This window comes from Arachis stenosperma, chromosome 7 (assembly GCF_014773155.1).
Source record: "Arachis stenosperma cultivar V10309 chromosome 7, arast.V10309.gnm1.PFL2, whole genome shotgun sequence".
Taxonomy (NCBI): domain Eukaryota; kingdom Viridiplantae; phylum Streptophyta; class Magnoliopsida; order Fabales; family Fabaceae; genus Arachis; species Arachis stenosperma.
This window is the reverse complement of record NC_080383.1, coordinates 56,242,596-56,265,963: the sequence shown is the minus strand read 5'-3', so window position 1 is coordinate 56,265,963 and position 23,368 is coordinate 56,242,596. Positions and strand designations below refer to the sequence as shown.

Genomic DNA, 23,368 nt, shown 5'->3' with positions numbered 1-23,368 from the left:
CTCACTCGTTAAAACGCGTCATGCTAGGGAGAGGTATCCACACCCTTATAAGGCATACTTCGTTCCCCTCCCCAACCGATGTGGGACCTTACAATCCACCCCCTAAGGAAGCCCAGCGCCCTCGCTGGCACATCGATCCGAGTTCCGGCTCTGATACCATCTGTAACAGCCCACCCGCTAGCACGATATTGTCCGCTTTGGCACACAAGGCCTCACGGTTTTGCATTTGACGATAAGGATGATAGCTGAAACCCCCATACTCACTCGTCAAAATGCGTCATGCTAGGGAGAAATATCCACACCCTTATAAGGCATGATTCGTTCCCCTCCCCAACCGATTTGGGACCTTACAAATGGGAGTTGGAACTAGTTGACCAACTTCATAAAGTTCTATGATCAGTCAAGTTAACAACTGACAGAGAGGACAGGATGGTGTGAAAATTTGATAAATTAGGCATTTATTCTACTAATTCTTTTGTGCAGGTTTTGCAGGCGAAAACACTTTCAGAGAACGTTACCAGCTATAATTTTACTAGTTCCATTTGAAGAGGCTTAGTACCTCCACGGATTGAGTTATTTACCTGGTTCGTGTTGCTTGATAGAGTCAATACGAAAGAGAGATTACGTAGGATATGCGTGATTGATCAGCATGATAGTGTCTGTGTCTTATGTAAAGAGGATGTTGAGGACGTCCACTACTTGTTTCTTCGGTGTCAGTTTATTTAGCATGTGTGGTGTGCTTGGTCGTGTGATTATGGTAGATTGTGGGCCGTTCCAAAAACTATTAAGCAACACTTTAAAAGTTGGACAGAAGTGCCGGTAAGGAAGGAGAAGCGTCATAGATGGCTAACTGGTTTTTTTGCTATCATCTAGCACATATGGATGGAAAGAAACAACCGAATCTTTAGGAGCCAAGAAACAAAAGTTGTGGAAGTTATTAATAAGTCTCGTACGAGCTACTACGAGTGGAATAAAGTTGATCTAATGGTTCTTGATAGCAATGCCGGAGATAATTTTGGATTTATTTTTGCTTCTGTTTCTCTGTTTTTCTTTTTAATTTAGTTTTGTTCTCTTGCTCCACCTAGTTGTGTTGAACTCATTTCTTAAAAAAAAAAATTTTAACATATTTTAAATTTAAAATAAATTAAGATAGAATTGAATTGAATCATAATAAAATAATTTAAATTTTTTTTGGTGATTTTTTTGTGACTATAAAATAATTTAAAATAATGGTACTTATACTTTTTCAACACTTTAACATCAATTTTTCATTAAAAAATGATGATGTTGGTGATGATGATGATAATGACGGAAGTAATTTTAGTGGCAACGGTGATTTGTGAGAATAATTTTTTATTGTTGAATAAAAATAAAAGAACTATTAGATAATATTAGGAATATTTTTTGATATTTTAGTTTTATAATGAGAATATTCTTGGCATATTAATTTTTGAGTAATATTTTACATATAAATTTTTTGTCAATTAAATTTAATTAAATTAATTTAACATAAACAAAAATTATTCTTATCATTCTCATTCACCAACTTATTCAAACTTTATTATTTAAGTTTGGTTGGATTTAGTTCAAAAAATTTATACCTATAAAATCATGAGAATTGCATTTTTATTACCATTGAAATCGATTATATTTTTTAATAGCAAAACATAAAAGAAAATTCAAATTCTTTAGAGAATTCTATTCTAAAAGTTTTCAAACAATTAAGCTATTGTGTAGGAGCCAACCAAGTTAGACAGGTCAAAACTTGGAACTAAGTCATTGCATTTGCCACCTAATTTAACTGACCTAACCAAACTTCTAGCATTGCCATCTTTTTGGAGCTTTTGAGGACAATTGAGCTTTCAGAGGCTTCAAATTAAACAAAAGAAAGAAAGAAGTGTTAGGCGGCTTTAGGGCTAAACTTTCCGCCCTAGAAATTTTTTTTTGACAATAATTTTATTTAGAAAATTATCATATAAGGAATATTGTTTTGAAATGTCCTAATAAATAGAGAATTTTTCGGTTTTTTATTTAAATAAATAAATAAAAATAATTTATTCTCAAAATACGTAGAAAATGAAATTAGAATGAAAATACACATGATACATGCAAAATAAAAAAATACATCAATTCAAGAATAACGTCAACAAAATAAAGATTGACATAGTAAATAGCGCCTGAAAAATAAAGCCTAATTTTCTAATACAGAATTGGTGACTGCGAAATGGCCATTTCTGATTCAGCACTTTTAAATTAGAGCACATCAATGGTAGCAGATACGAATTATGGGCACCGCCATTATGTTGGCCCAATTTGTGTTCGCCATAATTAATGTGCTCCAATTCGCTAGTGCTGAATCAGATGTGATCATTTTACGATCGCCAACCCTGTATTGAAAAGTCAGGTTTTATTTTTCTTATGTCGTCTAGTCTTCTTCTATATCAGCTTCCATTTCGCTTGCGCCATCCTTAAAATTATAAAAGAAAAAAATTAATTAACAACATAATACATATAATTAAACATTTGTGACATGTCAATAGAAATTAATTTAAACTTTAATAAACAAACCAACCTTTTATTCCGGATAAATTTCATCACTTGCGATTTCAAATATATGCATGAATCCATGAAGAAGAAAAGTCTACATTATGTGTGTGTCAGTTGTTTAAGGGATTAAAGTACTATTTTGGTTTTTATTAAGATTTTTTTATCAAAAATTAAAATTATCTTCAATATTAAAAAAAAACTTCCTAACATTATACTAATTAAAGTAGAATTTAAAATATCCTAAATATAAAATTAACTTACAATAAATTTAAATATTAAAATTATATTATAAAACATTAAACTAGGAATACGTGTTTTAGTTTTAAAAGAAATTTGTATTCATAACAATATTATCTAAACTTAAATTATACTAATTAAAGTAAATTTTAAAATACCTTAAATACAAAATTAAATTACATATATTTAGGGTTGGAAGTGAGTCAAACTCGCTCATGAGCCAGCTCAACCTCGACAATAACTTGATAAGTTAAGTTTGTGAACTGGTGAACCAAGCTTTAGCTTAAAATTGAGCTCATAAATTAAATGACCCGAGTTTGAGTTTGAATAAGTTCAGCTCATTAGCTCGTGAGCTGGCTTATATATATATATATAATCTTAATTATTTAAAATTTCATATTTATTTTTTATATATAATTTTGATATAAAGGACATAAATAAAAAAAATTATAATTTATTGATAGATAAATAATATATAAAATTGATCTTTAAAATATATAAGTTATAATTTATTGATATATAATTATAGATTATATATTTATGTTTTTTATTATTTGAGTCAGCTTGTGAGTTTGGTCTAGTTCGGTTCAATTCGGCTCACTTCCAAAGATAAGGAAACTCGAACCCACGATTTCTAGGTGAGTATAAAGGCTGCGTTTGTTTCTGAGAACCGGACAAGACAAGATATTGAGAACAAGATATAAAGGATAGAGACACAAAATTTTGTGTTTTCGTATCCTTTTTTGTGATAAACTAAAATAAATTATAAAAATCTAATATATTCTATTTTTTTCATTCAAAAAATTTGAGACAAAAAATATAATAATAAAAAATATAATTATAAAAAATAACAAGAATAATGAAAAAAAAAATAAAATATAAGTTGTGTTTTTTTATTAGTGTTTCCGTGTTCTTCCTGTCAGGAGAGACACAAAATACACTAATTCAGTGTCTCTCTAAATATATTATCTCTGTCCATGTCTCTTCTAGCAAAAACGATTTTGTATCATTGTGTTTATATCTAAGTGTTTTGTCTTTATATAAACAAATACAGCCAAAGAAACTGTCATTTAAATTATAATTTGTTGGCGTTTAGTAAATAACATTTGCAACACTAACAATATGCTTTCTCATACTAGATAAATCGAGCACTTTATGGTATAACAATGACAACTATGAAAAAATAATAGTTGTCAGAAAATATTTAAATTAGTTTTTATACCGTAAAAGACGACAACAAATAATTATTTATATTAACATTAGCATCATGTTTTGCAATTAATAGATTTAAGTCAAAATTATTATTTTTATTTTATAATCGTAAAAAATAAAATTTAATAATGTACAAAAAGGAAGTAAGTGAAAATAATTAATTTAAATCGATCGTATAGTTAATTCACTTGTTTTTTTAAATAAATTAATCTTTAATTTAGTTTGTCGTCAAGAACAAATATTACTCATTTTTTTATTTTTTTTAAAATATATTATATATAGTCAAAAGAATTATCAAATTAGTTATTATATATTTGTATATAAATATATGTATTATTTAACTTATTTTTAATATATATTTTATATTTTTAATTTATATTTTAAATAATTAATTTAATAACTATTTTTGCATATATTTAACAGTTATTATTTTTATTTAAAAGTCTACGAAGTTGAATTTATATTTTGACTAATGCGCGCAAGAGGAACGCAAAAAATCTTTTTAAATAGGCAAGTTAAATTTAATATTTATTATTGATTATTTATGGCGAAAGCTAGTGCACTCCAAGTAAAGAAGGGAGTACAACACTCTTTAAAAGTTAACCTATTATCAAAAGTTATCAGGTAAATTAAATTTATTTATTATTGTTATTATTTTTTTTTTGTCATGGACTGAACAAACAAACTGTCACTAACAAAAATACTAATTCCCCCATTTAACATACGGACGACCTTTACACCACAAAAATACTCAAGAAAATTTGATTGAATTCCTCTGTTATTGTCGATGTAATGTTTTCAAGCATTTTCACTGTTTTATTTGTTGGCAAGTGCTTCCATTATCGTTCTGACTAGTCACAGATTTTAACGTTCTTGAACCCACCACATTCCACCTCTATCATAAATGACCTTCAAAGTCCGAAAAATTGCTGCCATAGAAAAGGAAGACGCATGTCTGTCGCTGCTGCTGGTTGGCTAACTCCAAATGCAAAATCGATTGAAGAACCCGGTCTCCATGAAAGCGCCATGATTCTCAGATGACGACGTAGTCAAAGCACAAAATAGATGGCAGTTACAACAAGTTCATTATCTTTTATTTCAAATTATCCTCAAATTGTACATAATAAAATGAAAAATTAAAATACAATTATATTTAAACAATTATTTGTATTATTTTTTATTAATTTATTCAAAAAATAATTAAATTTTAAAGTTAATTAGTATAAAATATTACAGATATAAAATTAAAAAAATTTTTATTTGTATAAGAATGAGCCTAATAAATAATTATTCTATTTAATATATAATTAAGAATATTTCTTTCTTTGTCAACGAGTTATAGTTCAAATGACATAGTTTTCATCCAAGAGTTGGTAAAAAAAAAAAGAATACTTCTTTCTTTTATTAACTTTTTTCAAACATTAATTATTTATTTTACATGCAATATAAAAATAAATGAATATAATATTTATTGAGTAGATGCAGTTACCTAACATTTTTTTATTTTTTATTGTCATAGTGTTTAAACCAAATAAAAAAATATTATTTTAAAAAAAACTAATAATATATTTTTAATAATATTCTTAATACAAAATAATAAATTTTAAATATTTTCTTAAATAATATATATTAACTAAAATAATATAATTATCCAATATGATATATTATAAATATAATAAAATAACATATTTCAATAAAAAAATTGTTAATAAAAAATTATATAAGTATTTTTTATATAAATTTTTGTTTCGCACAAAATAAAATTATTATATATTTGTTTGCTTTTTATGTTGTATATATGTTCTTTTTAATTAAATTTATATAATATAAAATTTTTTATCATTTTATTCATATTTAATGTTTTAATTTTGTTTCACACAAAATAAAATTATATATATATATATATATATATAACACAAATTTTTTTATCATTGTCTTTATATTTAATATTATAATTTTATTTCACATAAAACAAAATTTATTTAAATTTTAATATTATATATATAACACAAAATTTTTTATCATTGTGTTTATATTTAATATTATAATTTTATTTCACACAAAACAAAATTTATTTAAATTTTAATATTATATACATAATATATATTTAATATTATTTTTTTAAGATTCTAATATATCTTTTTTTTTTTTCTGGATTTAGTACATGAATTTTCAACTTATTTTTTATGTATTATTTATTTTAATTCTAAAGTTCAATAACTTTTTTTGCACAGACATGTTGTTTTTAATATTTATATACTATTTTTTTATTTTTAACTTCAGTCCAATATCTGAGATTTACAAAAAAAAATCTAAAACTTGTAAAAAAATGATTAACCTGATTAACAGGTTGCCTTTTTAAATCTAGACCATTCAAATAAAATATAATAAATAAAGAGTTCAAATTTAATGAATTCACAATATGTGCAGCACTCCATACTTAGCAAGGAACGTTTAAGGATGAGCCATTATTTATACATATATGAATTTTTTCACATTATTTAAATTTATATTATATATATATTGAATTTAATTTATTTATTTTTAAATCCAGAGACACTCAGTGAACTTTTTGTTTTTGATATTAGAGTAAGAATGATATTTTTTAAAATATAAATTGTTGATGTGTTATTTTCAAATGTAAAACCGTTTAATTAAAGAAGTAAAAATCAGACTGTTTAATTTATGTTAAAAAAATAAAAAATTTAAAATACAAAAATTAGATCTTTTAATTTATATACCTTATATAAAAAAGAAAAATATAGGTAGATAATAAAAATATTAAATAATGTGAATAATAGATATATTGAATGTTCATTTTACTAGGTGTGTATATAATTATTCTAATATTAAGATTTAGATAAATAATTTAAAAATGTAATATATTTTTTTTAGTGACTAAATGTAATATATTTTAATTTAATTGGTGATTATTCATGTGATTAAAAAAAATTATTAATTACTTAGGATAATCCTTTTAAAAAACATAAAAAATTACAGTATTTTACTTCCAAAAAAAAAAAAAAAACGCCGCACGCAGCATGCTCCAATTATATAGGATTTCCGTGGTAAAACAAAAACACAAAAAAGGCGTTTGTCCATGACCAAGTGAACAACCAGAGTTCCCCACTAATCACATTTTTTTTACGACTAAGCAGCTCCACCCCAAGATGCCATCACCGTCATTATAATACTTAATAGTTAATACTATACTTCTTCTAAGACCAATTCAAAAAATTCACAAATCTTCTGGATCCGCGATCTTTCTCCTTTTCCTTCTTTCTCTTCTATTCGAACCGGTAATACTCTTCTTCTTCCATTTCCAAACCCTAGTAATTTTACCTTCTCTTCAGTTCCATTCTGCACTCTTACCTTTGCTATTTGCCTTTGGTAATTGATTCCGTCGTTCTCTGCATTCCTTTCGCGATTCGTCGTCGTTCCGATTTGTTCAGCTCAACCACCGCGTTTTTTCATCATCGGTTTTATTTTTTATTTTTTTATTTTCTTATGATTTTGTTGTGATTTGGTAACGATGAGGAGGTGAACCTACAGGTTGCTGTGTTGATTCAGAATGGCGTTCTTCAGAAGCGTTTCTGCGCTTTCTAGGCTACGATCTCGCGCGGTAACTCTCAAGAAAAATGCAAACTTCTTTTTCCTTTGTTGTTTTTCCTTTTAGAAATAGAACTTTCCCTTTTAAAATGGAATCTCTGTTGTTTTTTTCTTTCTTTATCTTTTCTCTCTTTGCGCACGCCATTTTACTTTTCTCTGTAATGATTATCTAATTTTATTTTTATGATCACAGGGTCAACAACCTACCCTTGCCAATTCAGTTAGATGGCTTCAAATTCAGACATCCACTGCTACTGTATGCTCTCCCTCACTTCCTGTTTATATTTGGTGTTTTATGAAATGTATGGAATAAGCCTTTATCGCGTGTATTTTTTTTTTCTCTGTGAATGGAATTACTGCTATATTTCCTATCATTGTTATATTGGTACAGTTGGTCTTTTTTTTTGGGGGGGGGGGGATTTTGATACTAATCGTGATATTTTCTGGAACTTCGTTATCATTATTAATGTTGTTGATAACTTAACCATTTATTTTCCTATCTTTCAGGATCTACGTTCTGAGTTGAAGGAGCTAATTCCAGAATATCAGGTTCGTTCTGTTATTTTAAGCTTTGGCAGTGATACCTGTTTATGTTGGATAAACTGATTTAGAAAGGGTAATCAAGATAGCAGTGGCTAGCTTACATTATAACCTTTTGGTGTGGTCCTTGCTTTGATCCTGTGTAATGTGGATGCATCGCACCAGGCTGATGTATAAATGGTCCCGCTCTATCAGGGATTAATGTGATTTGGGTTGTGTCATAAGTTTTTTTTTTTTTTTTTTTGGTTGTCTCATTGTATGATTTTCATGATTTAACAGACATGGGCTGGTGTAATCTTGGTTTTAATGTTAATTGTTTGATTTTAATGGGTGTTAGTGTATGTAAGTTGAAGCCTTGTTTGTGCTGCAATGGCAAATACATTTTAGTTGTAGCTGTTTTCGCAAGTCCACAAGATATTTTTAAGTCTGAAGCTCTTGGTAAATATCTTTCCTGATTCGTAGTTTTCTTTGATGATTGGTTGTTGCCCAATATCTCCTGATCTTCATTGTTTGTTTTATTTGCTCTAAGCTTGCAGTATATCTAGTTATGATTTAATCTATACATAAAATCTGGTTTCAGGAGCGTGTTAAGAAGCTGAGGAAAGAGCATGCTAATGTTGAATTGGGAAAAATCACTGTTGATATGGTAAATTATGTTTGCTTTATAATACATAGTGTCAAGTTACAGTAAATGTTATATTCTGATCTCTTACCACTTGTTTATAAGGTCACAATGTGACTGATTTGTTGGATCATCCTTTGTCATGTTTAAAAGGTACTTGGTGGAATGAGAGGAATGACTGCTTTGGTATGGCTAGGTTCAGCTGTCGACCCAGATGAGGTACATATCTAAAATACCCATTCTTCACTCTTATACTTGCGTTTTTTGGAGGGAGGTGGATTTTACCGCTAACGACTATTGATAAGTTGATAGTATCTTAGATTTAGGATCCGTTACTTTTCTTTATTAAGTTAAATTAATTTCTGAGGACAACACATTATGTCTTACAGGGAATTCGCTTTAGGGGCATGACGATTCCTGACTGCCAGAAAAAACTTCCTGGTGCATGTCCTGGTGGGGAGCCATTGCCTGAGGGCATACTCTGGCTTCTATTGACAGGAAAGGTATGCATTAGATTCATTCAAACATATTGGATTATTTATTTTGGATGTAGACATATCTCTATTACACTACATAAGATTATACGTGACAATATTTTTGATATGTTCTCTTTATATGAATTTTGTAATATTTGATTCATCGTGTCACAGATACCTAATAAGGAGCAAGTAGATTCATTATCCCAGGAATTGCGAAGTCGTGCAACTATCCCAGGTCAGATTCCTTTGAGGTCACAATTTGATTTTAATTATTTATGAAGCACCGTGTTCTTCCTCATCATACAATAAACTGACACCAAGTAGATTGACATGCTTTTGTAAAGGTAGTGTACGTCCCTCAAGCTAGAGTTGAGTAGGTTTGATATCCTGGATAGATAGTGCTTAATAGGTTAATGACTGTGTATGACATGTTTGGATTCTGTTATTAACTTTTTTTTTTTAATAAAAAGAAAAAATATTATTCTATTTGAACTTCATATGAATCTAGGATCACTATTCTATACCCATTTATCATGAATGTGAGAGGAACTGAGCTTTCTGATGCGCTGTTGACTAGTTAGGAGTTAGTATAAAAATAGATGGGAAAGAGTAGAGGGGAAATCAATCTAGGAATGGAGTGAGTCACTGAGTTTCCTCTCTGTCATAATCATTGAAATAATGAAATGACACCGATTGTCATCAATTTCTGAATCATTTCTATTAATATGGTCCATGTGTGTGAAAATGCACATCCATGTCTAAGCACTTGTTAACTTGGAAGATATGGACTTGCCTTGTTGCATTATGTCCGTGGCAAACTTCAGGCTTGCTCTTGCTCAAATGTCATGACTTATGAGTGGCATGTCCATAGAAATTTTAAACATAGTTTTTACTTGGTTGTTCCTAATATATGAAGGAGTTAATTTTTTTTTCCCAACTGCAGATTATGCTTTTAAGGCTATTGATGCTTTGCCTGTTTCTGCTCATCCAATGACTCAGTTTACTACTGGTGTCATGGCCTTGCAGGTTGAGTATCAGATTCTTTCTTCAACTTCTAATTTATACAGTCTTCCTAGCTTTTCTTCTGTAATTAAATTATTTACGGTGGGTTTGATTTTGCTTTTACCAACAAGATTAGATGATCTTGATTTCTCCATAGATGACTTTTAATTTAAAGTGATTAGGAAGTAAACTAAGTTGTGTTTGGTACTTCTGTTTAAAAGCTAGTTTTGGCAAAATTAATGTTGGAATTGTAGCCCACAGTAAAGTGAGAACTTATTTCTTTGGACAAAACCATGGTTTTCTGTGGCAGAATTATGTTTAAGCTGAGAATGAAACCCCAAACCAAACATGATCACAATAAAAGTAAAATCATATTTGAACTCTTAAAACACCCTTGTTTACAACATGTTGCTGAGGATCACTATAAACTTAACTCACTGCTGAATATGTACACTTTTAATATTCTTGCTGAAGCAAGCAAGAGTGAACTTACTGTCAATTCATTTAACTTCCAGGTTGAGAGTGAATTTCAGAAGGCATACGAGAGTGGGATACCTAAGGCAAGGTATGGTTCTAATTTCTTAATGGCGTTTGCATTATTTACTCGTGTAAGTTACTATAGCCTTTTTTTTGTTTGGATATAGGTACTGGGAACCAACGTATGAGGATACATTGAATTTAATTGCTCGTTTGCCTGGAATTGCTGCTTATATTTATAGGAGGTATGTAAAATACTAAAATTGTAAAGGATATCCTCATCCAAGTTACTGTGGGGGTATACATTGCAGGATCATTGATCCTAAGTATTTGACATCTTCTATCATCCTCTTACCATTTGGATTACTTTCTCACCTTATAAAGGAAATACAAGGATGGAAAAATCATACCATTGGATGATTCTTTGGATTATGGTGCAAACTATGCCCACATGTTAGGATTTGACGATCCAGAAATGCTGGAGTTTATGAGGCTGTATATTTCCATTCATAGGTTCGTATTCCATGGGTTCCTTGGTTTCGTTTGAGTTACCACCCTGGCTTTACTGTTGAGTTTCATGATGCATTTGGTTTGCAGTGATCATGAAGGTGGTAATGTTAGTTCTCATACAGCCCACCTAGTGAGTTACTTCCCTTAATTAAAGTCTTTGCCCAATAATGTTGAACTTCTGTATATATTACATGTTTTGGTAGCTGCTAATTTTTTTAATGTATGGTGTTGTTTGATCCCTTCAGGTAGCCAGTCCACTATCAGATCCTTACCTTGCATTTGCGGCTGCTTTGAATGGTTTAGCTGGGCCACTCCATGGGTTGGCTAATCAGGTATATTTTGTTAATCGTCATAGTTCATCCTTCTGCTAAGAAGCCTGTTTGCCTATAGTATTCACTCCAACCCAACATTACAGATTTTAATGGTTTGAGTATAGGCGTAGTTTTCAGAATGACACTTGTGTTTTCTACTTTATAGTAGCTAATCCCACTTACTAGGACAAGGATCGCTTGCTTGCTTCTTGATAAAATAAAACTGTTCTGCATTACAACTTACAAGTATGTGCTGTATTGATATGTTCTGTATGCCAGATACTGGTCTAGTAGGAATGCTGCTTTCTTAAAGAATGATAATAGTAAGAAAAAAGCCTGCCTTGTATTCTTGAAAGGGGTTTAAGTTGTTTACCATTGTGAGAGCATTGTATTTGCCATCTTATTACCTTGTGGAATATAAATATTATTAAAGCTTACACAAAAGACAAAACTAGGTAGTGTCATAGTATGTGATTAATGTTCATAGTTTTTCTCATTTATTATTTTTAGTTTAATTCTCTAAGTCCGTGTTATTATGTTGTTACAGGAGGTTCTGCGATGGATCCGATCAATAGTTGCGGAGTTTGGCACTCCAAACATTAGTACAGAACAACTGAGCGAGTACATTCATAAAACATTGAATAGTGGCCAGGTGACGTGGTAACTTGTATTATGGGAAGCGAAATAGTGTTTTTGAAAGCCATTTTCCTTTAGATTTGGCATTTTGGTGAATAAATTATATGGTAAAACTTCGTGCAATTAATATTGTGTAAACCTTTACTCTTCTTTTCCTTTCAACTAAAAGAATTTGATAGGTAGAGCCGCGGATAAGAAATCCATTTAGATTTTCATATCTAGCGTTATTGACTCTTGTTCTCTTGATCCCTTGTATTTGTCTTACAAAACAAGTGTTTCCTAACAGGAAGTTTCTGTAAAATATTTGAAAAGAACTAGGGGACAATTTTTTATACTTCCAAAATAAAGGTTGTTTTCGTAACTAGAGTAAGTGCAATGAGAAGTATTGGAAATTTGTTAATAGGTATTGGCTATTCTTTTTTGGATCGCCAGGTTATTCCTGGATACGGACATGGTGTTTTGCGCAAAACAGATCCAAGATACACATGCCAGAGGGAGTTTGCTTTGAAGCATTTGCCAAATGATCCATATTTCCAGCTGGTAATTGTTTATTTCCTAATGTCAATATTATTCTATTGCTTTGGAGAACTTTCCCGTTTTAGTAATATAATATTACTCACCTTAAAGAGGGAAGTGGGATAGAAGGTTCATAGGATGCTATAGTGCTATATTAGGGGAAGCACCACCTTATGCGTATATATATGTGAGAAAACATAGGAAGTGGATAACGGGGACTAGGGGAGTTAATGAGCCAACAAATGTTGTAACTAACCTTCCAAATGGCAAGTTAGGCGGGAGGGGTGGGATTCTCGTGATTGAGGTGAGGGAGGAGGATATTTAGGGTGCAGGAGATGGTGAGGGAATCATTTAAACTGTTGGAATAGGAGAATCAACTCTCTGGAAAGCTTGATACTATCACGGTTTCTTTCATTTTTCTCTCAAATTTTATAGTTTAGGAGGCCACACTGGTTTTGATTTAAATCTCAGTTTCGGCTACTGTTTCGTCTCTTTTCCCCATTTAGATACCATTTGTTACATCTAGTTTCATCAAAATCTAATTTGACTGTCACTGTTTCAGGTGTCAAAAATAAAAGAGGTTGTGCCTCCTATTCTCACCAAGTTAGGCAAGGTAATGTTGTGTTTGTTATCTTTTGATAAACATTCTGATACGAGGTGGTCTATGCTTAATGACTTACGGTAGTCAATGGTCTATTGGTAATCAATAAGCATTCCCATAGAATAATGAATTTAAAGTGCTTTGTTGACCTTTTGGAAACTTCTAATTCAATGGCATCACTCCGCCATTCTTGGTAAATTTCATTTCTAAAGTTTCTTAGTTCAAAAGAAAGAGGTAATATATATTTAAATGATGGAGAGCTGTGTAGCAACCATGCAGTTCTGTTTTTGTTCCATTGTATTACTTTGCTTATTTCTTGCCCCACACGATTGATCCTTGAATCTGGATACACTGGTTCACGTTTTAGTTTTGTTCTGTCCGTGTTCTATTTATACTTTTTCTTATATATATATATATTGAATAAACTATGATTTGGATGTTATGCGTCGGGACATTTTGTTGTAGATTTCGGCAGTTTAATTGATGAACCATATATAGCTGTACTCTGCTATCTTGCTATTAAGGTCATTTTTCCTTTTATAGTGATTAAATTTGAGATATTCTATGGTGGTAGGTTAAAAACCCATGGCCTAATGTTGATGCTCACAGTGGAGTCTTACTGAACTACTATGGTCTTACCGAGGAAAAGTACGTTGTTACTTCTCTTGCATATTTCACTTGTGATGATTTTCATTTTGCAATAATGGTGAATCTGATGATCTGCTGAATATTTTCGGCAGCTATTATACTGTTCTCTTTGGCGTGTCGCGAGCTGTTGGAGTTGGCCCTCAGGTTAGTTGTGCTCCCATTGTTCGTTAGCTATACACTTTTTTTGTTGCTCAAGTTTTTTTTTTTTTTTTTTTTTTTTTTTGGACTTGGTGTTGCGTAAGCTTAACATCACTCTTCTTTATGGTGCATTACAGTTGATATGGGACCGAGCTCTTGGAATGCCACTCGAAAGGCCCAAAAGTGTTACATTGGAGAAACTAGAGCAATTGTGTGCCAAATAATCATATGGTAAAATCTGGGTACAATGTTTGAAAAAAAAAAAAAAAGAGGAATATTCATTAGCTGGGCACAAGTCCCTGAGTTGTTTCATAAGTTTTTTGGTTTAGGTAAATGGTGTTCTATCACCCACGCAGTTGTCTCGCCACGTTTGAGCTGCATAAATTAGATTTCAGGGAGCATTCAGAATAAAGGAATTACTATTGTTTTGGGGTTATCTCCTTTCATAAATTTCAAAATGGGATTAAACCCTTCGGCTAGTGATCAATAAACAAGTATTTACTTCGAGTTGTTAGATTTGAAACAGCATCATTCTGTGCTTTCTTTGGCTCGATTATAAATAAAGAGTATACATTACAAGATACCACAAAATATATTAAAAAAAAAAGGGATGCTTTAGTCTTTTAGGCCCCAAATGTGAAATGTGAAAATGAAACGATTGTAATAATTTTTGTAATTAGTTAAAAAATTGAAAATATGGTTTGATGGATTTTATAATTCACCAAAAATTTGCAAATATGATCCTAAAGTTGTGAAAAAATATATTAAAAAGCTTGCTTAATTCTAATAGGCAGTTCAAATTTTATAATCACGGGTAATATATTATCGCACAATGCTACTGTTCCGTGGATTATGCGAGACTGGCATGATTTGGCCTAAGGTCCACTCCTTCGATGTCTTTTTTGATGCTTAAATTAGTAAGAATTTAGACATGTTTAATAAATTAGGGTTGAGAAAAACGTGTGATGAGGTATTTATCGACAGGATTGATGACTTAATTAGCACTTTAGAACTTTCCTACTTAGAGTGATGGGTAGTTATTCCCTATTGTTTAGGAAGGAGTTGTTATCTCATATTTCGAATAGTGGGCGAGTTTGCAGACATGCGTTAGTATAGTTGAGAGGACTTTTTTATTGTGCAAGTCAAAACGAGTTTGAACCTAAGGATCCAAGCTTTAGTCAAATTGAATAACCTTAGTAAAATATGTCTCCTAGACTCTTTGGATTGGGCTTTTTAGGATTGACATTAGCTGTGGGTCAATATATGAATAATACTGAGTCGTGTAGTTGGTACGATTTATTAGAAGAAGTCGGTTATCCTGGCGTGATTTTGATTGATGTGACATTTCATATTTTTGTAACCGTTTGCACACTTTTTTATTTTTCTTGATAATTGTGCAACATTTAAAGTATGATTTTACCTCTTTGTCTTTATAAACTATATTAGCTTCTTCACACAAATTCTCCTTCTCCATACAAAAATTCTTCACATTTTCACTGAAACTGCTTCCCTCTAAGTTTCTTTCCTTCTTTCATTAGAGAGACTTCATTTTCATCACTTCCCTTTTTCACTGCGTTTTTTTGCTTCCAAGAATTTTTTTTATCATTGCTTTGGTGCTTCCAAAATCTTTTGGGTGTCTATTTTGTTTCTCTTGTCGTTCCGGCATTTCAGGTGAGTTCTTTTTCTCATTTTCTCTTATTCACTATGGTTGAATTTTCTTGATTTACTTTTTGGTTTTGAAGAAATGTTCAAAGAAAGGAATTTTTTTAGAATGATTTAGGGATTCTTAGTATTGCTTTCTTGTTGAATGTTACTGCTTCACTCGAACTTGTGTTTGTGGAACATTTCTTGCTCCAAAAAAATATTATTATCACTACTGATGAGTGCGTCATTTGCGTTTCTAGACATTGGTGTGGCTTTAGTCATTAAAAATGACTTAGATTGGTTGTGTTTGCTATGGTGACGATACCGAGTTGATTGATGTTGCAACTGACATCTTTCTCTTCATAAGTAGTTACTTTATTTTGTAGTTATGCGATCTTTATGTCTCGTTCTTTAGTTCAAATAATGCCTTTTAATATTCCAAAAGATTGGCTTGGTTTGGTAAAGCTTCTAACAAGCACCTCATTTTACGTTTGGTAAATTAAAAAGTCCAAGTACTTGTACTTGCGGTTTTTAAAAGTTAATAAGTTATGGGTGCTTTTGAAAGCACCTAAGCGGGAGTTTTTCAAACTGACTTGTGCTTATCAAATTTTATTTATTTTTCCATACATATTTCTTGCTATTATATTATTATTGAAATTCTCATATATTTCTAACTTTTCATCCTAATCTTCACAAATTCTAACACAGGCTTCATATATTTTTTATTTTTCAACTTAATCTTCACAAATTTCATACAAATACATCTCTTTCACATAAGGTATGAACTTCTATCTATTTATATTATTTTTTTGTGCGTTGTTTATTGTATTTTTTTAGTAGATCTATGATATTTGTTTGTTTTTTATTTGTTCTTTGAAATGTGAAGAGGTTGACTTGGTTTATGAAAAGCAATCATAAAATTTTCCTTGAATATTAGTCAAAATTATAATAACAACATATACATATGTAAATATAAATATATAATTATAAGAGTAGTTTATTTGAGATGTGTCCAATTTTTTATGATCTGTAAAGGTGAGCCACTATATAAATAATTTTTTATTTTAAAATTATTTTATTTTAAAATATTATATAAAATTTTAAAGAATTTGAAAAAAGAAATTATTCTTCGTTGTAATTATAAACATGTTTATTATAATTTTTTTAAGTTTTAAAAGTTATTTTACCAAACACAATTGTGGTACTTGTACTTATTAAAAGTTATTTTTAATTTGATTTTACCAAACGCAAGTACTACAACTTTTAAAAAGCTGTCTTTTAAAAGACAGTTTTTATAAGCTATTTTCAGAAAGTAGAAACTTTACCAAACCAAGTCTTAGATTGGGTAGATAGTACTATATTAGGAGCTATCTCAGTGGTGGATAAACTAAATTTTTTTACTTTAAGTATTCAATATGTAAAAAACAGGAGGATGATGAGAATTATGTCCTAGTGGTCCCTGATCCTGAAGAAAGAATTTGTTATGCTCGAGTCAATAAGTCGAATCTCTATTTTTTCTTCATGTATGAGTATCTTTTCCTTAGGTTGGGTGTGAGAATTATTTTTATCGACTTCGAACAGGATGTCCTTTTGACATGCTGAGTTTCTCCTACTTAGTTGCATTCAGGTTCTTGGAAGTTTTATGAAGATCTACCAATTAGTTAGTCATGTGTTCGACCTTCTTCTGTCTCAAAATTTTCTTTATCTGTTTCAATTGACTAAACCTTTTAGCTCAAGAAAGCAATAATGAACCTCTTTCCAAGCTATTTAGAGTAGAAAAGTATTTTCTATTTTTTAAGAGTCTTTCTACAACTTCAAAAATTATTACTTCAAAGTCCAATATCGGGATTTGCAATTCCTTCCATAGCAGTCGTTCGGATTTATGTTATCGCTCTAACTCGATTCCAATTGTTCTAAACGAATTTGATGACCATGAACTAATACCATGATTTTTGTTGCTTCTATGTTTTCCAACCCTTCAGGATTATGGATCCGAGAGCCTAGCTTTCGTCTTCTTAATAAGTCGCTTCTATCTGGGTATAAAAAGTGCTCGATTATTGTTTTGAAGCTCCCTACTATGGGATTTCATTTCAGATGCAGTATGTCTGTCTTTTGGATGAGCTTCCACCATGGTTTGATATTGACTTTCAAGTCTCCAACAACAACGCTAATGTTCCATGGATTATCTACTAGACGTAAGATTCAGAGTCCTTCTGATAAGGGTTTCGACGTCTTTTCCAGTGAGGCAAAGCCGTCCGAAGTCTTTGAGTGAGATTCGAGAGTAGTACCTGTAAGAGACTCTGATACTTAAGTTAGCAAGAATTTAGACAGACTTAATGAATTAGGATTGAGAAATAACTATGTGTGATGGGGTATTTATACAGCAGGAATGATGACTTGACTGTCACTCTGAAAGTCTCTCATCTATAATGGTGGGTAGTTATTACCTGATATTTAGGAGGAGTTATCCCATATTTCGAATAGTAGACGAGTTTGTATGCACGCATGTTAGTGCAATTGAAAGGCCTTTCTTGTCGTGCAGGCCAAGTTGAGCTTGGACCTAGGGATCTAAAATTTAGTCAAATCGAAAAAAATTTCGTAAAATAGGTCTCCTAGACTCTTTCACTATTATAGATTGGCCTTTTTGGTCCTGACGTTAGCCGAGCGCCAAAGTATGAACAACTAGTAATAGTTAAAAATATATTACAAAAGAATGTACAACTTTAAAACCACGCACGTGAATTCTAATCAAATAAAAAATGGGTTAATAATCAAATTCATTCTTAAAAAATTACTCATTTTTTAAATTAGTCCTCACATGATTTTTTTTAATTATATTTGTCTTTGAAAGATAAAATGTAAGTCAAATTGATTCTTCCATTAGTTAGATAATGACGTGTCATGTTAAGTGACACGTGACTTGATGAAGAGGTAGGTTATGCCACGTGTCACACGATGATTGGTTGACGTGTTAGGTCAGTGGCACTTAGCACGCCACATGTCACTTGACATATAAAAATGTTATTTATAATTAAAATAGTCCTTGAAAGTCCAGACATAAGTAATTTTCATCATTAAAATTTTAGAAATTAATCAAATTAGTCCTTATATAAGTTTTTTTTATTTTTTCTTCATAATCTTAAATTTAAACTTTTTTTTATTGTACTAATTTTAATATTATTTTTTAGATCTTAATAAACAAAATTCTCTTTACATAAAATAATAAAAATAATTAAATTATTATAAAGTTATTTTATCATTTGTATTTTAAAATTTTACAATTTCAAATTATAATTTTTTATAGTAAATTTTTTTATTTGAATGAGTTTATCAAATTATTGTTGATTATATATTTAAAATTTTAATATTTTAAATCTCAATAAATAATATAGTAGTTATTTTAAATTTTAAATTTTTTAAAATTATGATTTTTATTATTATTTAATTTATATTATAGAACTCAATAATTGAAAAATCAATTTCTGGGATCACTTGTTGAATCTTAATATTTTAATATAGTCTTTTTTAAATAATTACTATATTTAATAAGTGAGATCTAAAAGATTAAAACATTTAAAATAACTACTATATTTATTTAGTGAAATCCAAAATATTAAAACTTTTGATCTCAATAAATAAATATAGTCGTTATTTAAAAAAAACTATATTAAAATATTAAGATTCAACAAGTGAGCCCATAAATCAGTTTTTTAATTATTGAGTTCTACCATATAAATTAAACAATAATAAAAATTATAATTTTAAAAATTTTAAAAGATTTAAATTTTAAAATAACTACTATATTATTTAGTGAGATTTAAAATATTAATTTTTTAAATATAATCAACAATAATTTAATAAACTCATTTAAATAAAAAAATTTTACTATAAAAAATTACAATTTGAAAATGTAAAATTTTAAAATACAAATGATAAAATAACTTTATAATAATTTAATTATTTTTATTATTTCATGTAAAAAAAATTTTGTTTATTAAGGTCTAAAAAATAATATTAAAATTAATACTATCAAAAATATTTCAAATTTAATATTATGAAGAACAAATTAAAAAAATTTACATAAGGACTAATTTGATTAATTTTTAAACTTTTAAGGATGAAAATAATTTATGTCTGGACTTTCAATGACTATTTTGATTATGAATAACTTTTTTACATATCAACCAATTATCTTGTGACACGTGGCATTAACCTATCACGTTATCATCTAATTAACGGAAGGACTAATTTAACTTATGTTTTATCTTTTAAGGACTAATATGACTAAAAAAATTATTTGAGGACTAATTTAAAAAATAAATGATCTTTTAAAAATGAATATGACTATTAATCCAATCTAAAATCGTTGTAAAATAATAAATAAAATAATAAATGTAGAAATAAAATAGATGGAGTGAAAGAACTTTATTAATTCTCTAATATGTATATCTAATATCTCATTATAATTGAGATTTTATCTCACACTCTTAATAATATATCTGCTATATATATATAGACACACACACGTAACACGTTGTTCTTATTGTGCTTGTGTTGTGTGTATTTGGTCTTTCACAAAATACCTATTTATCGACATACAAGAGCAGATTCTGAAAAAACCATGCTTGAGTTTGATGATTTAATTTCCAAGATCAACCCCCTGTGATTTTGATACATAGTTTAATTTCCAAGATTGACCAAATTTATTATGTTGTGCACCAGCAAGGACATTTACTTTCATAACAAAAATTCATTTAACGACATTTTAAAGCTGGCTAAAATTGAAAGCTACTATTAAATAAATATTTTGCTAATTAATGTTAAATGGTACATTTTTAAAAGTAAAAAAACGCATATTAAGAATATTATAAAAAATAATTTTTTTAAAAATTAATAAAAGCATATATTTTTTCATTTATAATGTACTAAGTACATAAATTTTAAAATTTTCTATTATTATATTTATAAAGTATATCTTTCAACCATAAATTAACTAAATTTATTAAATACTCCATGCATTATATTTATAATTATAAAAATTAGATTAGATCGGCTAATTTGACCAGAGAATCAATAAACTAAATTTTAAATTAGTTTAGTCCAATATTTTGAGTAATTATAAAAAAATAGTCAAAATAGAACTGAATCGATTAAAACTAATACAAATCGGAGTTGAGCCGCTAATCAATCGGTGGTCAATTCGCGCTAATAACATCATACTGATATCGACCTGTTAAATTTAACAAAAATAGACTCTAATTTAGTTAAACTTAGGACCTCTAACACATGCAATAACTTGGCAATCACTAGGTCAAGTTATTTTTCTTACATTTAACTTTTTTTAATATATAATATATATGAATTTAATTATATTTTTAAAATTATATTTATTAGTTATAATTTAAATAATTTAACCAGTATTTCATCAATCGAATTACCAGTAAATTTTTATAATAGTTTCTAAGATTCAAACTATTTAATGTAGTTCTCAAAATTCTACTTTATTATAACAGTCTTTTAGATTAAGCTTCAGACACCAAAATAATTCCTAGGCTCATTTTAGTAATAACTTAGCTGAAAATCAGAATTCTTCCATTTTCAAATCTTGCAATTCATCAATGCAACCTTGCAATTCATAAAAAAACTAAGATTCTTCCTCACCTTTTCCTAATTTAGTTCTTTCTCCAACTATAATTTCGTCCACAACCTCCTCCTTTTCATTACCACCGCTATTACCGGAGGCCTTCACCTCGTCACCTTTGTTTACGCATTCTTTCTCGTCGTCGTCATGGGAAAAAATTGTGGCGATAGATTTCAGGCAGAAAACATAATCTTTGAGGTTTGGGAATATGATCTAGTGCAGTAATTTGTGTTGTTTTTTGGTGACACCATTAGAAAAATCAGGTTTCGATTCTAAATTTTATTTTTTATAATCTTTTGGTTTTGGAAAATAAAACTCTAATTCTTCTTGTTTGCAATAGAAAAAACGAACGACTAACTCAATTTTGAGTCGAATATTTTTTTGTCTCAAAATTTTGACCGTATAAAATCTTATAACATCACCATTGATGAAGATAAGAAGAAAAAAAAAACAGAAAAAATTTAAAAGTGAAAAAAAAAACGAATTGAGTGATAATCCAAATGGCGTCGTTTTCTACAAATTGGGTTCTAAACTAAAGTGACAACGTGTTGGCACCTCTAGCATGATAACGTAATACCAAGTCCGTGCGCCAATAGCCAACTCATTACGAAAAGATACCTAAAATTACTATGATGTTAGAACTGTATTTAAAAGACTACAATAATCAAATTAACATTTCAAAGACCACATTGAATAATTATATAAATTTGAGGACTATTATAAAAATTTACTCATCGAACCACTAACCAAATGATCCATTGTGTGAATCGATTATCCATTCGGTTTTGGTACCTACAGTCTTACCTTAGGATTAGAGTAACATTAAACTTTTATTAGGGTATTAAAAAGAAAAGATCTTGGAAACAAGAGGTCCTGATTTGTTTGAGACTTGAGAGAGAAATGGCCTCTTTAACACTCTCAGTCTCCGCTGCTACAGCTACAACACAGTTACACCTCACACTATTCCCATTCCACCGACGGTTTCCTTCAACGCATTCCATTCCCCTGATTACTCCCTCATCTTCTTTCGGGTTCGAAATTTCTTCTTCTAATTTCGCTGCTTTTTCCCCGTGTATTTGCTTATATTTACTATTTTATAGTTTCTAGTTTTGTTTCCGGGTTTCGAATTTCGCACTAACTTCTGCTGACAATTTTGAGATCATTTTTCAAATTTCACAATTTTTGCCGCAGTACATTTGACACCACATACCGCTGTTTATGGTGTGCTGAACTTGATGTAGCTTTCATTAGTTTCTTTTCAAATCGTGCTCATAACAACTCTGATTTGATTTTTTTTCCATTCCTTCCTTGAAAGAATACCTGTATCTAATTTTGCATACTACAATTTCACCCTTTTGGACAAATTTGAATCCAGGAAGTTCGTTTTGAAAAATACCACGTGAACACCAAAATTAATTGAATCACCAATCAGTGAGATACATATAGTGGTATACATATCCTAACATCGTTCCCTGTTTGATTTTTAGAGTTGAAATGTTTGAATAATTCTGTTGAAATATTTGATTACTTATTGGGTTGATTGTTAATTTTAAAGTATTCGCTTAGAGAAATGCTCAAGTGCAGAATTTATTGTTTTTTTACTATCATTTTTAGTCATTAGTCGAATTCGTTAATCTAGTTATTTAATAACATTCTTTTTAGCCCATACTTTTAAATATTGATAAATATTGATAGCTAACCACGGACCAAAAACAATAAATTCTGCTCGCCTCTATGGTTTTTGAAATGTTTTGGATTCTTTTATGGTTTGATTGCTTTAATAGCAATGCGCCAATGCATGATTATATGTATTGAAAAGTTTGGTTATTGACTTTCTATTCATCGAAACATTTCAATGTTAATTGGTTTCACCACTAAAATGTAAAATGTTTAGATTAATTATCGTAAATTTGATTGTTACCTTTGGGATGTTTGATTATAACTATTGAAATGTTTGGTCCGTGGGAGTATGCGGGTTCAATAACTTTTTTTGGGTGA

General features: G+C 29.6%; 1 protein-coding gene across 2 annotated transcripts; it reads left to right on the top strand.

The window, feature by feature from the left end:
• Positions 1–7,094: 7,094 nt before the first annotated feature.
• LOC130941114 (citrate synthase, mitochondrial) lies at positions 7,095–14,592 on the top strand. Of its 2 annotated transcripts, none has more exons than XM_057869507.1 (20): positions 7,095–7,295; positions 7,549–7,618; positions 7,799–7,861; positions 8,113–8,154; positions 8,726–8,791; positions 8,921–8,986; positions 9,157–9,270; positions 9,418–9,481; positions 10,190–10,272; positions 10,764–10,813; positions 10,893–10,970; positions 11,110–11,238; positions 11,323–11,365; positions 11,481–11,567; positions 12,094–12,198; positions 12,615–12,722; positions 13,261–13,311; positions 13,874–13,947; positions 14,040–14,091; positions 14,223–14,592. In XM_057869507.1, the coding sequence occupies exons 2-20, from the start codon at positions 7,568–7,570 to the stop codon at positions 14,307–14,309; spliced, it is 1,413 nt and encodes a 470-aa protein (XP_057725490.1). In that variant the 5' UTR covers positions 7,095–7,295; positions 7,549–7,567; the 3' UTR covers positions 14,310–14,592. The 2 variants fall into 2 exon arrangements, with proteins under 2 accessions (XP_057725490.1, XP_057725491.1); XM_057869508.1 differs by lacking the exon at positions 7,095–7,295 and adding an exon at positions 7,320–7,386.
• Positions 14,593–23,368: the final 8,776 nt, after the last annotated feature.